The sequence below is a fragment of the Simochromis diagramma genome, unplaced genomic scaffold, assembly GCF_900408965.1.
Source record: "Simochromis diagramma unplaced genomic scaffold, fSimDia1.1 OVJJ01000106.1, whole genome shotgun sequence".
NCBI classification, from domain to species: Eukaryota; Metazoa; Chordata; class Actinopteri; order Cichliformes; family Cichlidae; genus Simochromis; species Simochromis diagramma.
In genome coordinates this window covers 902,023-915,107 of record NW_024387121.1, presented here as the reverse complement: position 1 = coordinate 915,107, position 13,085 = coordinate 902,023, and the positions used below count along the sequence as shown (strand labels likewise).

The following is a 13,085-nucleotide window of genomic DNA, read 5'->3' as shown; positions in this document are numbered from 1 at the left end:
GACAAGCAGCAAACTCTTCAGATTCCCCAACAGCATCTCCACCAGAGAAAAAAGTCGGCCATGAAGGAGTTGTTTGGAGAACTGTTCATGGCACAGGAGCCAAGGACCAGGTCTGCAGCCGAAGTGGCAGAGGAGGAAATTAACTTGTACAGGTTAGCAGACTGCATTCCCACAGATGATAACACACTGAGATGGTGGCAGGAACATCACAGCTTCTACCCTCATCTTTCCAAGTTGGCACAGTGTTACTTGGTTGCACCTGGAACCTCTGTCCCAAATGAGAGGGTGTTTTCCACAGCAGGTGACATTGTCACAGCAAGCAGATCTGTACTGTCAGCAGAACATGTGGACATCCTAATTTTTCTGAAGAAGAACATGGAAATTGTGTAAACTATGTTTTAGTTTGTATTTAAGTGGATCTTTTATTTAAGTTGTTTATGTTGTATATGCAGCTAAGTGCTAGCACTCCAGAAGATAAGTGTGAGGTGAGGTCCATCAGAGAGTGGTTCATTTTATGGGGACCTGATTTGTTTAATATGCTGCTGAGAATATACCCCAGAAGAAGGGTATAGCATAGCTTTTATTTGTATTTATTTTATTTATTTTTCATTCTTTACATGGTGTTTTTTTTTTTTTTGTTGTATATGGTGTTAAGTATGCACAACAGAAAATATGTGAAGTATAGCTTTACCAGATTTGAGTTTTCATGTGTTTTCTGTACATCATAGAAAAGGTTCTAAAATTGTTTTCATGTCAGGGATTGGGTGTGTTTGTTTTATATTCTGCCAAGAATAGAAAATACAGTCAGGGATCCCCATGCAGAACTATATGTGGTTGATACCTTCTTTTTAGAACATTTCAAATGTTTAAAAATATATTTAGGAAGGCATTTCTGTGCAATACATATTTTTATTTAAGTTGTTTTTGTTTTATACGCAGCTAAGTGCTAGCACTCCAGAAGATAAGTGTGAGGTGAGGTCCATCAGAGAGTGGTTCATTTTATGGGGACCTGATATGTTCAATATGCTCCCTAGAATATACCCCAGAAGAAGGGTATAGCATAGCTTTTATTTTGAAAAAGGACATTTCTCTGTAATAAACTCGTTTCCAAACTCTTTTATTTTTTTAAATTATTTTGTTGTTTCAGCATCATTTAATTTAAAAACTGTATTTTTGAGTTAAAAGAAATATTTATGATCTTAATAAATTACAAATTAAAAAAGGCATGAACATTTTTTTGTATCGAAAACATATCGAACCGTGACACCAAAGTATCGAACCGAACCGTGAATTTTGTGTATCGTTGCACCCCTAATATATATCTATAGATACACACACACACACACACACACACACACACACACACGTTGTGTTTTGGAGTTTGTACATGCTTTGTCTCTAGGGGCCCCCGTATATATTTATATATAAACGAAAGAGCCGTCTCTTTTTAGTGAGCCGAGCCGAAAGAGCCGCTTCTGGTCATCCAGAAGTTGGACATGCAACAACCTTCACCTCTGAAGGGCAATCAGTGTCAACCACCATGTGACTGCACGGATTACCTGCCAAGAAGCAACCTGTCTCCAAACAGTTGCAGTCCCTCCCAGTCTGACTGCACACACACAGAAAGATTGGCGAGGGTCTGCAGATAACTACCGTCTTATTTATAAATGCAGACAAATTGTTTCTTTGACGCAAACATTTCAAAAGCAACAAGGTCACAAGTTCATTGCATATGGTAATCATTTTTGGTCATGTCACAAGCTCCAGCCGCTGTTTTCCATAGTTGATTGCGATTGTGTGGGCTGAGTTTGGGGCACCAAAACTACTTGGACAGGTTTAGAAAAAGGTTCAGTTTTGAGTTAAAATTTGAAAATGCAGTGTTTCTTTGTTTGAGTGGCAACAAACCAAACTGAACTTTACCAAAGTGCCAGTGCAACTGAACAACACACATTTAACTTTGTATAGATCACTGATCATTGATCCTTCTTGGGGTCTCCCCCATTTAAAAAGCAGTTCTATGAACCATTCATGGACTTACCGGTTATAGCAGTCATCCGGGTATTTGTCATACTCCATGTCATAATCAGATCTGAGGAGAGAGCAAGAATAAAGAGCTTAGAAATGATTGGAGGAGGATATTCTTCCAACCTGATGTTGGAAAACTATTTGTATTCATTACATAAAATGTTAAAGACTGGACACGTGCAGTCTTCTTGGGACAAACTGGGTCATTTGTTCATGTTTTAATTATTCTGAATCAAATAAAAGAGAATGTCAGGTTAATGTTGGAAGGTGGATGGATGGCTCAGCAGACTTTGAAACAGAAGAGTGTTTGTTTCCTGTTTCCAGTCACTAAAGGTTTTCCTTTAACCGTAACCAAAAATCACATCATCACTGACTTCTATCAACAAAATGATACAGTTGCACCAAACATACTGTGATTTTGTGCCAGGCTTTGTCAGCATTGTCACCAAATAAGAGGGGTGTATTTTTGAATTGTGAGAGACAAATGAATCAGTCCTGCTCATTGGGATGTTCTAGATGTAGTGGAAAACAACTACACTACTTTTGAGATGCACACACAGTAAAGCTCACTAGTTCGAGGTAACCACTGATTCTGTTCAAATGTACACATGGTTTAAGGTATTTTTATGTTCAGATCTGACACACAGTCCTTCTTCAGTCCGAGCTTCATGAAGCTGCTCAACAGGCTGAGCAGACCAGATGGCATCCAGACCTACTTATCCCAAAGAGCCTCTGGGCAGGGCTGCACTAGGTTCATTACATCAACAAAGCCACAGGCTGCTTGTACATGTTCTCATTTTCATACTTCTAGGCTGTGCTGGCCCAAATCCCCTAAAATAGTCCAAATGAAGCAGTGGCATGTGACATGAAGCAGCTCAGATTTGGGCAGAACATTTTTGCAAACAAAGGGCAAATGTTTGGTCACCCCTGCCTCATCCTGACCACATCAGAGTTACATTAACTGACTATTTTCCAGCACTGATGGAGTCTTTTCAACAGAAAAACCTCAACGCTGAACTGATTGTGGCTCTTAAATGCAGCACTATGAAGAACAGTGCTGTCAGTGTTGATGGTTTGCAGGGTTAATTTTGAGAGCAAATTTTGATTTAGCTTTAGTTAGAATGTGGGTATTGTTTTAGTTGACTGAATATCATAAGATTATAGTAGATGAATGAAGAATTTAGTGTGTTCCCTGGAGGGGCTCACAGAGTTTAAACAGCATCTGTATATGTATCCATGTGTCTACTGTTCTCTTCCTCCCAAGGATTGAAAAAAAAAACTGAAGGGCGAGAGACTGGCGAGCATCCAGGGTGTACCCTGCCTCTCACCCTAAGACAGCTGGGATAGTGGAAGAGAATGGATGGATGTTTCAAATGTGATCAGCTGTACGAATTTAACCTTACTGTACAAGGAAATCACTTCTGATTGGATCACTTCTAAAGCCGGATCTGAATATTTTATAGTTTTTATTCGTTGATGAAAGTAGCGATTTTATCATAGTTTTGCCTTTGTGCATTTGTTTTTATTTAATCACTTTGTTGTTTTCATCAGGAAAAAGGTTATTAATGAAAACTAGTTAACCATGTCACAGAGTGCTTGAGCCTTTGGATTCAGCTGTTATTTTGCAGCAGTAATATTTGTCAGTAAAACCCTGATTGGCAACAAATTGCTGCACAAAGATTATTTTTAGTTTTTATACTTTACCTACAGTTTGTGAATAATACAGTTTTATGTATAGTGAGGTGTTTTAATAGTGTTTTATTGCTTCCTTCGCTAAAGGAATTAATTTTTTTTAACAGCATTTTTTGGTAACATAGTAGCTATTTATTTAGTTATACAGTTGATAATATTTTACAATTATTCAGCCAGGAATGAGTGCAGAAAGATGAAGAAATCCACACAGAGTGAAGCAAACTGCAGGAGGCTGTCAGCATATTTAAAAGAATAAAAGACAGGCGGCACAAAATGGCACGTTACATTTCTGTAAAAGTCACTGCACGCCACTGCTTTCATAACATTAACCCTACACTGCTGAATCCTCCATCACAATCTTGGATCTTCTGCGATCACTACAGGGACAGAGGCGTAGGTGCTCCTGGGTGCAGAAGCAGCACACACTACCGGATTATCTGTCAGTGAAGTGAGATGCTTCCTGGTTTAGCAAGCTCCTTATTGGGAGACTTTTGATCACAGTCTGAAATGACACCGGTAACTTCAGCACACACTGCGGCAAAGAGGGGTGAGCCATCAGAATAAAATAAACAGGAAAAGTTATCTACCCGCAGAAATGCATAAAACAGAAAAAATATATCACCTCTGCATCAACCTCCCTTGATGCATCTGATTATGCTCAAAAACCGATTTTAGTCCATTTAGCTTTTATTTCACCTCTTTAAATGCACTGACTGCAATGTTTTAGAGGCTCTGTTTTAAATGCAGAAAAACAAAAACTTCTGGTGGTTTTGATGTGACACCGTCTGTTTTTTTCTTTACTTTTCATTATAAATGTCTCTGTCATAAAAATATTAAAATTTAAATAATTGTTAAAATGTCATTATGAATTATTTGTGGGACACTGAGACAAGTCCAGTCATACAAAAATCCCAAAAGGTAACAGACATGGAAACTCTGAAGTGATAACAGTCAGAGAGAATCATCGAGACAAAGGAGAGAAGAAACCTGTTTTAATGTGTAAACCACTCTGAAAACAGGTGGCACAACTGGACCTGATAACAACACAGAGAAGAGAAAGTGCAGCCCGGACTTGTGGCACTATTCATCCATCCAGCTGTAAAATCAATAACCGTCTCACACAAACACAGCAGAGATGAACCTCTGTAACTGAGGACCGAGCTTAATAAAGATAGGACAGGAGGAGACGCAGCGAGGCGTCCAGAGAGCCGCACAGGGATGAACAGACAGAAAGGGGAAGGCTAATAGGAAAACAGGAGATTTGGGGCAAAATCCATGTCCTTCCACCATCACTCTGGCTGCTGCCATCATTCATCTTCATCAGCAGCTATGGGTATTAATCAGCATTTAACAGCGGTATCGATCAGGCGCCACCTTAGAGCTGCGGCTCAGTCGTGCATCTCCTATCGAGCTTTGTAAGAGCAAAGCTCTAAACGTGACTATTGATCTGTGGGGCAGCTCTGCTCCTCTGCGCCGGGATCACACTAAACAACTCTGTTATGGCGCACACTGCTGGTTTATCTGTGCAATTAGTTTTGATGTTACAGCTCACCTCAGCGGATGTGCGCCGCTTTGATTATGAGCACATAACAGGCCATATAACTAGCTACAAACTCCTCTTAATCCCAGTAAAAAATATCCTTCAGGCTGTTCTGCATTTTATATATGCGCTCAGGCCGACTGCACCATGTTTAGAAAAATGAATTTTTTCTTCCTCGTGACTCCTGGAGGTGTCAGGGCACTTTTCACCTGACTGATTTCACAGCAGCTTCATGAGCATTTAAAAGACTCCAGTAAAAGGAATGAAGTGAAGATGTTGTTCAACTCTGATCTAGTTTGAGTGGGCTCATTTAAAGTTAATGTATTTCCAACACCCAATTCTACAGGCACTTTAAGAAAAAATTATTATTATGGGGTTCACATGCTTTATGATTATCTGGTATATATTTATCATGTTCACCATCTATTCCCAACTGAAGTCATTCAAATTTTACCTTCATACTTCATACATATTTTTATAGAAGAAGGTTGTAACTTGGAGCCTTTTTATTTACCTCATTTTTTTTTATAGAATATTGACCCATCATAAAAATTCAGAAGTACAAAACACGCACAGAAAATTTCCAGAATGAAAAACACATTTGAGCATTTCTACGACGTAAATGTTACTGAGATGATGGAAGCTGAACGAGAACTTTCACATGCTCTGTCTTGGTTTGAACAGCCACCTATTCCATAAAAATCCATCCTCTGTCACAGACTGCGAGTCGCTGCAGTTTTGCTACTGAAACGATGATACCTCATGAAAAAAATAACCTGAAAAAGGGCAGATTTCAGCCTTAGAACTTAAACAGTGCTATTTTTTAACTCACCCATATGTTCAAGGGCTGGACTCGGAAAATATTCAGAGCATTAAGGTAAAATTTTGCATAACTGGCACAAAAACAAATCAACCAGCTGGAATAGAACATAACTTAAAAATGAAACCATATGCACAGTAAAGTGATGTCCTTGTAGATGACAGCGGGAGGAGGAAGAAAGTGTGTGTGCACTTCAGAAATAGTTCAGACTTTGACTAACCGGGTCACGAATTCTCTCCAGAAATGGCTGATGAGCTTTCAGATGTATTTCGTGGCAGTTTGAGTAAGTGCCATTTAGTTAAATTATATTCAAGAGAACATAGATGTCTACAGCCAGGTAATATATTCAATGCTGTGCAACACACACCAAAATATGGATAAACAGCACTGTGGCCCAGAGAAGTAATTTAAACTCAGACCTCTTCAAAAATAAATGTTCTGCACTCATATAGCACGTTCGAACTTTAGCGTTTCTGTAAGTACTTTGCAGTGTAAAACACACACACATGCACGGCTAACAAGCAGCGGGACACACTACACAAACATGCATGAACTTTGATAATCTGGACAAATGCTCTGAAAGCAGTCCAACACAGACTGTGCTTGTATTTTATTTCAATATTTCATTGGCTAATCAAGATCAGGAAGAATTTACAGATTGGAAATTTTGGTTCATTCAGGACTTTTTGCAGCTCATCACAGATTAACACAACCTCTGCAGCCGTTCCAGATTGGAGGAGGATTGGAAGTAATCCCATGACATACATCACAGCTGGCAGTGTTCCTGATGAAATTACTCAAATCCACCTAATCGGTCCACAGTATTTAAAGATAGAAAGCTTTTATTCAGCAGTTTTAACACTTATATTGTGGAGTATCTTGGTCCTTTCAGGGGCATTTCACAACCTCTGCCACAGAGGTTAAGCTGCAGTCTCTCCGTCAGCAGCTTTCACTGAGGTTTAGTGGACAGGATCAGCCTCAGGCTACGACAAGCTAATTAGATCAGGAATATCCAGATTTGAGTCCTGAGGGGGTAAAAGCGGGGTCAGGCGCTGAATTCAAATTAATTTAAAAGTGCCAAAACACTTTCCACAGCCCTCAGGGTGGATTCTAAAATATTAATTTGCCACTCTCTACAAATAAAACACCTAATTTGAAGCACTAATTGCTTTTTAAAAACAAAAAGTTCAGGAGTGTAACACACATGTGACACCCTGAAATAATAAACATAATTAATCAAATCAGGGGGATGTGTTTAAAACAAGTTTTAAAATAACCCTGAAGCCTATGAAGTCATGAAATTAACAGGGTGTTTCCAAAGGTCAGGGTGGCGTCTTCCTAGCCTGTGTGTACCTACATGGATATACATTCCCACATCTTCACTGTCATGCTGAACGATGTTACAGGCAGCATAACGACTTCTCCAGACCCTTTCATGTCTGTCACGTGTGCTCGGGGTGAACCTGCTCCCATTTGGGAAAAGCACAGGGTGCCAGTGATGGACTTGCCAATTCTCATATTCTGTGGCAAATGCCAATCGGGCTCCATGGTGCTGCGCAGTGAGCACAGGGCTCACTACAGGATGTTGGGCCCTGAGGCTATCCTCATGAAGTCTGGTTCTGATTGTTGGGTCACACTGGTGGCCTGCTGGAAGTGATTTTGTAGCTCTGGCAGTGCTCATCCCATTTCTCCTTGCACAAAGAAGCAGATACTGGTCCTGCTGGTGAGTTAATTGCGTTCTACTGCCCTGCCCAGTTCTCCTGGGATCGCCTCCATGCTCTTCAGACTGTGCTGGGAGACACAGCAAACGCTCTGGCAGGGACACGTATTAATGTGCTATTGTGGAGCAGTTAGGCTACCTGTGCAACCTCTGAAGGGTCTAGGTATGGCCTCATGCTACCAGTAGTGACACTGACCCTAGCCAAGTGTAAAACTAGTTTTAAAAAAATTGTCAGAAAAGATGAGGAGGAAGAAAATGTCAGTAGCCTCCGTCTGTAAAACCATTCCTGTTCTGGGGGCTGCATCATTTTTGCCCTTCATGTGCACAGATTTGCATGAACAAGTGCAGAAGTGATTAACTCTTGATTTTAATTTAGGAGCTTTTAAGTTTGCTTTTATCAAACAGGACAAAATTAAACTTATTTGTGTCACATCTTCACAAATATCAAACAACAACAAGAAAAAATATGATACATGATTTAGATTTTCTCAAGAAAATATCACAAAGCCATCTGGATCCAGGGACTTTTCTTTGGTGTCCGTGTCATTTGGTATTAAATTAAGTAATCTTAGTGTATTTATCAAAGACACTGAAAATGTTTACCTCAATATTAAGAATATCTCCAGATTAGCAGGAACAAGCATTTGTACTACTTGCTTCATCACAGACGTTACAATGATGAACCTTCGCGATTGAGACTATTTCCCGTGATATCACTGCTCAAAGTTAATGTTAGAAAAAAATTATCCTGAAGAGAAACAAAATGGTGAGATGCAGATGCTTGGAGCTGGTGCATTGATGTTGTCGGAGTCTTTAACAGAGCTTAAATTAGTTTTTCAGCCCTGAACATTTAATGTGTGTGTCTGCTGTACTTACAGGTCCGTCGTGGTGAAGACGGAGCACGGTGGAGCTGTGTGTCTATTACACTTTTTTAGAGCAATACTGGATTGGGAAGCCGCTGTAAAATTCACACTGCAGCTCAACAGAACTATAAATGAAACAACTCATTTCGATTCAGAGTTCGTTCATTAACTGAATTCTCCGACCACTTCATTAGTAAAACAAACCAATCAAATCGTGCCCGTCACTGGCTCGGCCAACAGAGTGCTGCGGGAATGAGTCTGAAAACCCAGAAATGAGTTAGTATTTTTGGCTTTTTGGCTCCCTGGTCAGTGGGTTATGTGGATGGCTTTTTGGTTAGATGCCTGAAGTGTGTTTAAGATGAGCTTTAAACATAACACAGAGTTTATCTTCTGCATTAATCCAAAAGCTGTTGGAAAACCCCACTCACAGGTTTGCCTGTTTTCCATGTCTCACTGACTGATTGCTGATGTATTCACTGACTATCCCACTCCCATTTATCATTTCCCACCAGCTAAGAGGAGAGGTCTAAATTCAAGAGCTCAAATATTCTCAAATGTGATAATAATTAATGGTGTGCTGATTCTTAGCAGTAAATTGTTATTTTACAAAGCTCTTTATTATTATTGTGTTTTTTTTTATTGTTATTTAATTTCTTTGTAAATGTTTCCTCAATAGTAGATCACTACACGCGTTGGTGCTGTGGTATAAAATCCAGGACGCTATAAAAGTGTAGAACCGAGCTCCTAATCACACAGAAAAGCCGTTTCAGGTGTTAATAAGGGCTTTAATTTGCTCTGCACTGCACTGCTGTAGACCCTAATGGTGTTATTATCGAGCTCCATGGCTTTTCTCCTGATGGGAATAATTACACAGCAGCGAGGAACGTCAATGAACATCGTGGACAAACACACTGAGAGAGAGCGTTTGTCGAGAGCGGGAGAAATCAATGATGTGTTCAAACATCCCTCCCCCTCTCCACAGAGGGGGATGAGAATCTGCTCGCCGTTTTGTAAAGAAAAACGTGGAGAGAGAAAAAAGCATTTGAGTGTTTACAAAGTGAGCAAACATGGCTGAACTAAAACGAACAATGGGAGGTGACATGGCGAGGAAACGACGAAGAATTTGCATTTTACCAACCACCACTTAATGCTAACCCTCCTCCGACGCTAATGATAGCATTCAGCATCGGGAACCCCCCTCCGCTGCTTGCGCTCTCACGCGCTGAACATCAAATCAGTGCGTGCGCGCTCATCAATATTCATGTGCTCCTGAGTGAGTGTCAGACGGCAGGTGAGACCATGCTGTGCACTTCCAACGGTTCCATTTATTCTGATTTACCGCTCACCCTCAGCAGCCCGCCGCAGTGTCATAAATCAGGCGGCGTACCGTAGCTTGGCGAGGAGGAGGTTAATGGGCCATTCAGCCGTACTCGGTCCGAGCAGAAAGCCAGGGCAGGGGGGAGACGTGGCTCGGCTGGTGAGCGCTGTGAGCGTTGAGGTCACCGTGAGCTGGCTGCAGGAGCACTAATATTGTTTTACAAATACAGCTTATGTCAACATCTGAGAAAACCTACAGTTCAGCAAATACAACAAAAAAGTGTCTCAAAAAGTAAAAGAAAGCAGTTTAATCTGCTGTTCGTTTATATAATTAAACCAGATTTAACCGGGCTATGAAATTTGAGTCGCCTATGGATCTGAAAGTACAAATCCGTTCACTCATCCAAAAGAAAACTCACAGCTGAAGCACTTTGACTCCTTGGATTGCCGTAGAACTCTAACACATTGCTGTACATTAGGAAAAATCCCCCAGTACAGCACTCCAATCAAATTATTTGGATACATAATGAATGTTTCACACCATCAAATTGAACAATTTCTATGAAACTTGAAAAATTCTGCTAATCTCCATGTTCTTCTTACTGGGCACTACCAGAGCAGCTTTGCAATAGTCACAGTTATAAATAATCCCTGTTTAGCCTAACCTGACCTTAATGTAGCCCCTCAGTACATCCTGTGCCAACTTTCTCCTCCGAAAAGATTGTGAGGCTTCTGTGCACACCACCAGTTATGTACGTAATATGAGCATATTAGTCATATCCACTTTCTACAATATCCAAAACTGAGTAGGGGAGACCGGGGATAGTTGTAACATTTTTGACATTTCTGTCTGTAAATTGGAGCTCTTTTAAGGTAGTGGATTCAAAATGTAATGCAAAGTATTTACATGTCTCTGCTATTAAATAGTGCAGCTATTTTCTCTGCAGCACAATTACCCATTGCATGGTATGGCCTCAAACACAAAGAGTGAAATGTTACAATTAACCCCATAGTCTGGGTTAGTTGTAACATATCCTGGGGTAAAATGTAACACAATGAAATAAGGGTACTAACAAAATATTAACATGTAATCTTTGTTTATTCAACACATGAATGCACTTAGAGCCATTTATGTAGCTGTGTGTGTGTGTGTGACAGAATGCAGAAATCTAGCTTTTGAACATATTCCAACCCCCCAAAAAGACAAATTATGGAATTTTCTGCAACTGAATATTTCATTAATTTTGGTTGGTCTTCCTTGAGTTTGGCCTCATTGGCTCAGTGGGCATTATAACCTACAACTCTTGCACCAATTTTGAACATAACAATGAAGCTGAAAAAATGTAGTTGTTCACCAGCATCGCAATTCCATTATTTTTTTCATGGCTTACCTTGGTGTGGTTTGCAAAGTGCTTCAGAAAGATGAGGAAATCTGTTTCTCACACCCATCCTGATTTATTTCCACTACCAGTACTTCCTACTGGTCCATCTCTGACACAGTGGTCTGCATAATGTATGTGTGGGAACACAAACAGTGGAGGAATTGTGTTGCCAATGGCATTAACCGCATATACAAAAGCGACCAGTGAACCTCTCTCTGCTGATGTCGTTGCCCCAACTTGTTTAATATAAGTTAAAGTAATAGTGTGGTAAGTTGTAACATCTGCATTATTGTTACAACTGACCCAGACTCCTATAGCCATGAACTAGCTAACATTACAGCCAACGGCTAAAACACTAGCTCTAAAGACCTACACAGAATATATCCCCATAGACATACAAATAACACAATTTAAGTTTGATGAGTTTAACTGCAAAGCAGATAATGCTATTAGAAATTGAAATAAAGTAGAAAAACGTACTTTTTGGCATACAAATTACTTTTTTTCGTGTTAAATTGTCTGTGTTTGACAAAATGTGCTGATTTTTCACATGTGATAGCAGAACTGAATTGGGCATGCACAGGATGAGTCACATCATTTGAAACTTAGCCCTGATTGGAGAAATTGGAAGTGTTACAACTGACCCACGTTACAACTATCCCCGGTCTCCCCTATTTAAAACTGTAGAACTGAGCTCATCAACAGTCTGTGGTTCAGTCCACAGCTATTTGGAGAATAACACACATTTGCTAATTTTCTGCTTCCCTCTGTATACCACAGTGCATTTTAAATCAGTGAAGACGTGACTCAAGTACACATTTCCAGCTTTAAGTCAGAGTATTTACTCGCTCAGTGAAAAATACTCTCGAGGAGGTAGGTGTCTTCTTGTGAAGATCTACAATCAAAAGGCTCCTTTATGAATGGAAATAGACTCTTTTTAACAATGTGCAAACCACTGGTTAGGTCAGATTAGCTCTTAAAAACATCTAAACGCACCTGCAGAGTCCAGGAAAAAAGATCTTTGGGCAGATGGAACCAAGGTGAGTGATGGGAAGAGAAAAGCATGGAGACGGTGAGAAACGTAACATTTACCCTGTCATTCCGTAGCTCAAATGGCTCACACTCCATCACTCTTTACATCTTATTGCCTGAAAACTGACAAATGTGACTTTGATCTTGAGCACAACTTGACTGAAAACAGATGAGTTGATCAACATGTGTAAGATTGCCTTCCTCTCCCTGAGCCTGGTTCTACTGGAGGTTTCTTACTGTTAAAAGGAAGTTTTTATTTCCCACTGTCGCCAAAGCACTTACTCATAGAGGATCATCTGATTGTTGGGGTCTTCTCTGTTTTCTCTGTATTATTGTAGGGTCTTTACCTTAAATTTGGTACTTGGAGGCAATAATATTTAAATCCTAAACCGTTAATGCGATACTTTTGTTAAACTCTTTGCAACACTGTGCACAAACCTATAGCTCTAACTGTGACTGTAATTCTAAACTCACCCCCCACCCCAAATACTACTATGTACTACTAATACTATGTATTAGTAGTACATAAACTACTACAAGCAGCATTCAGCATTGTGTGGTAATAATCCCAAAGACAAGTTTCAGGCAGAATATATCCATGGCTCAAACTTCTAAAGCTATTTATTCTGAAGCTATATATGCAGAGCATGCATGCAGATGAGAGGAAGGAAGGCTGTAGTTCAAGGAGAAAGAC

The 13,085-nt window shown here is 40.0% G+C and overlaps 1 protein-coding gene across 3 annotated transcripts in view; it reads right to left on the bottom strand.

Moving 5' to 3' along the window:
* LOC120743342 (RNA-binding Raly-like protein) overlaps window positions 1-13,085 on the bottom strand; it is a 59,709-nt gene that overhangs the window by 23,837 nt on the left and 22,787 nt on the right. For all 3 annotated transcript variants that reach the window (XM_040046955.1, XM_040046954.1, XM_040046953.1), the window contains exon 3: window positions 2,039-2,089. In XM_040046955.1, the coding sequence (XP_039902889.1) occupies window positions 2,039-2,089 (51 nt within the window). The remainder of the gene's footprint in view (window positions 1-2,038; window positions 2,090-13,085) is intronic.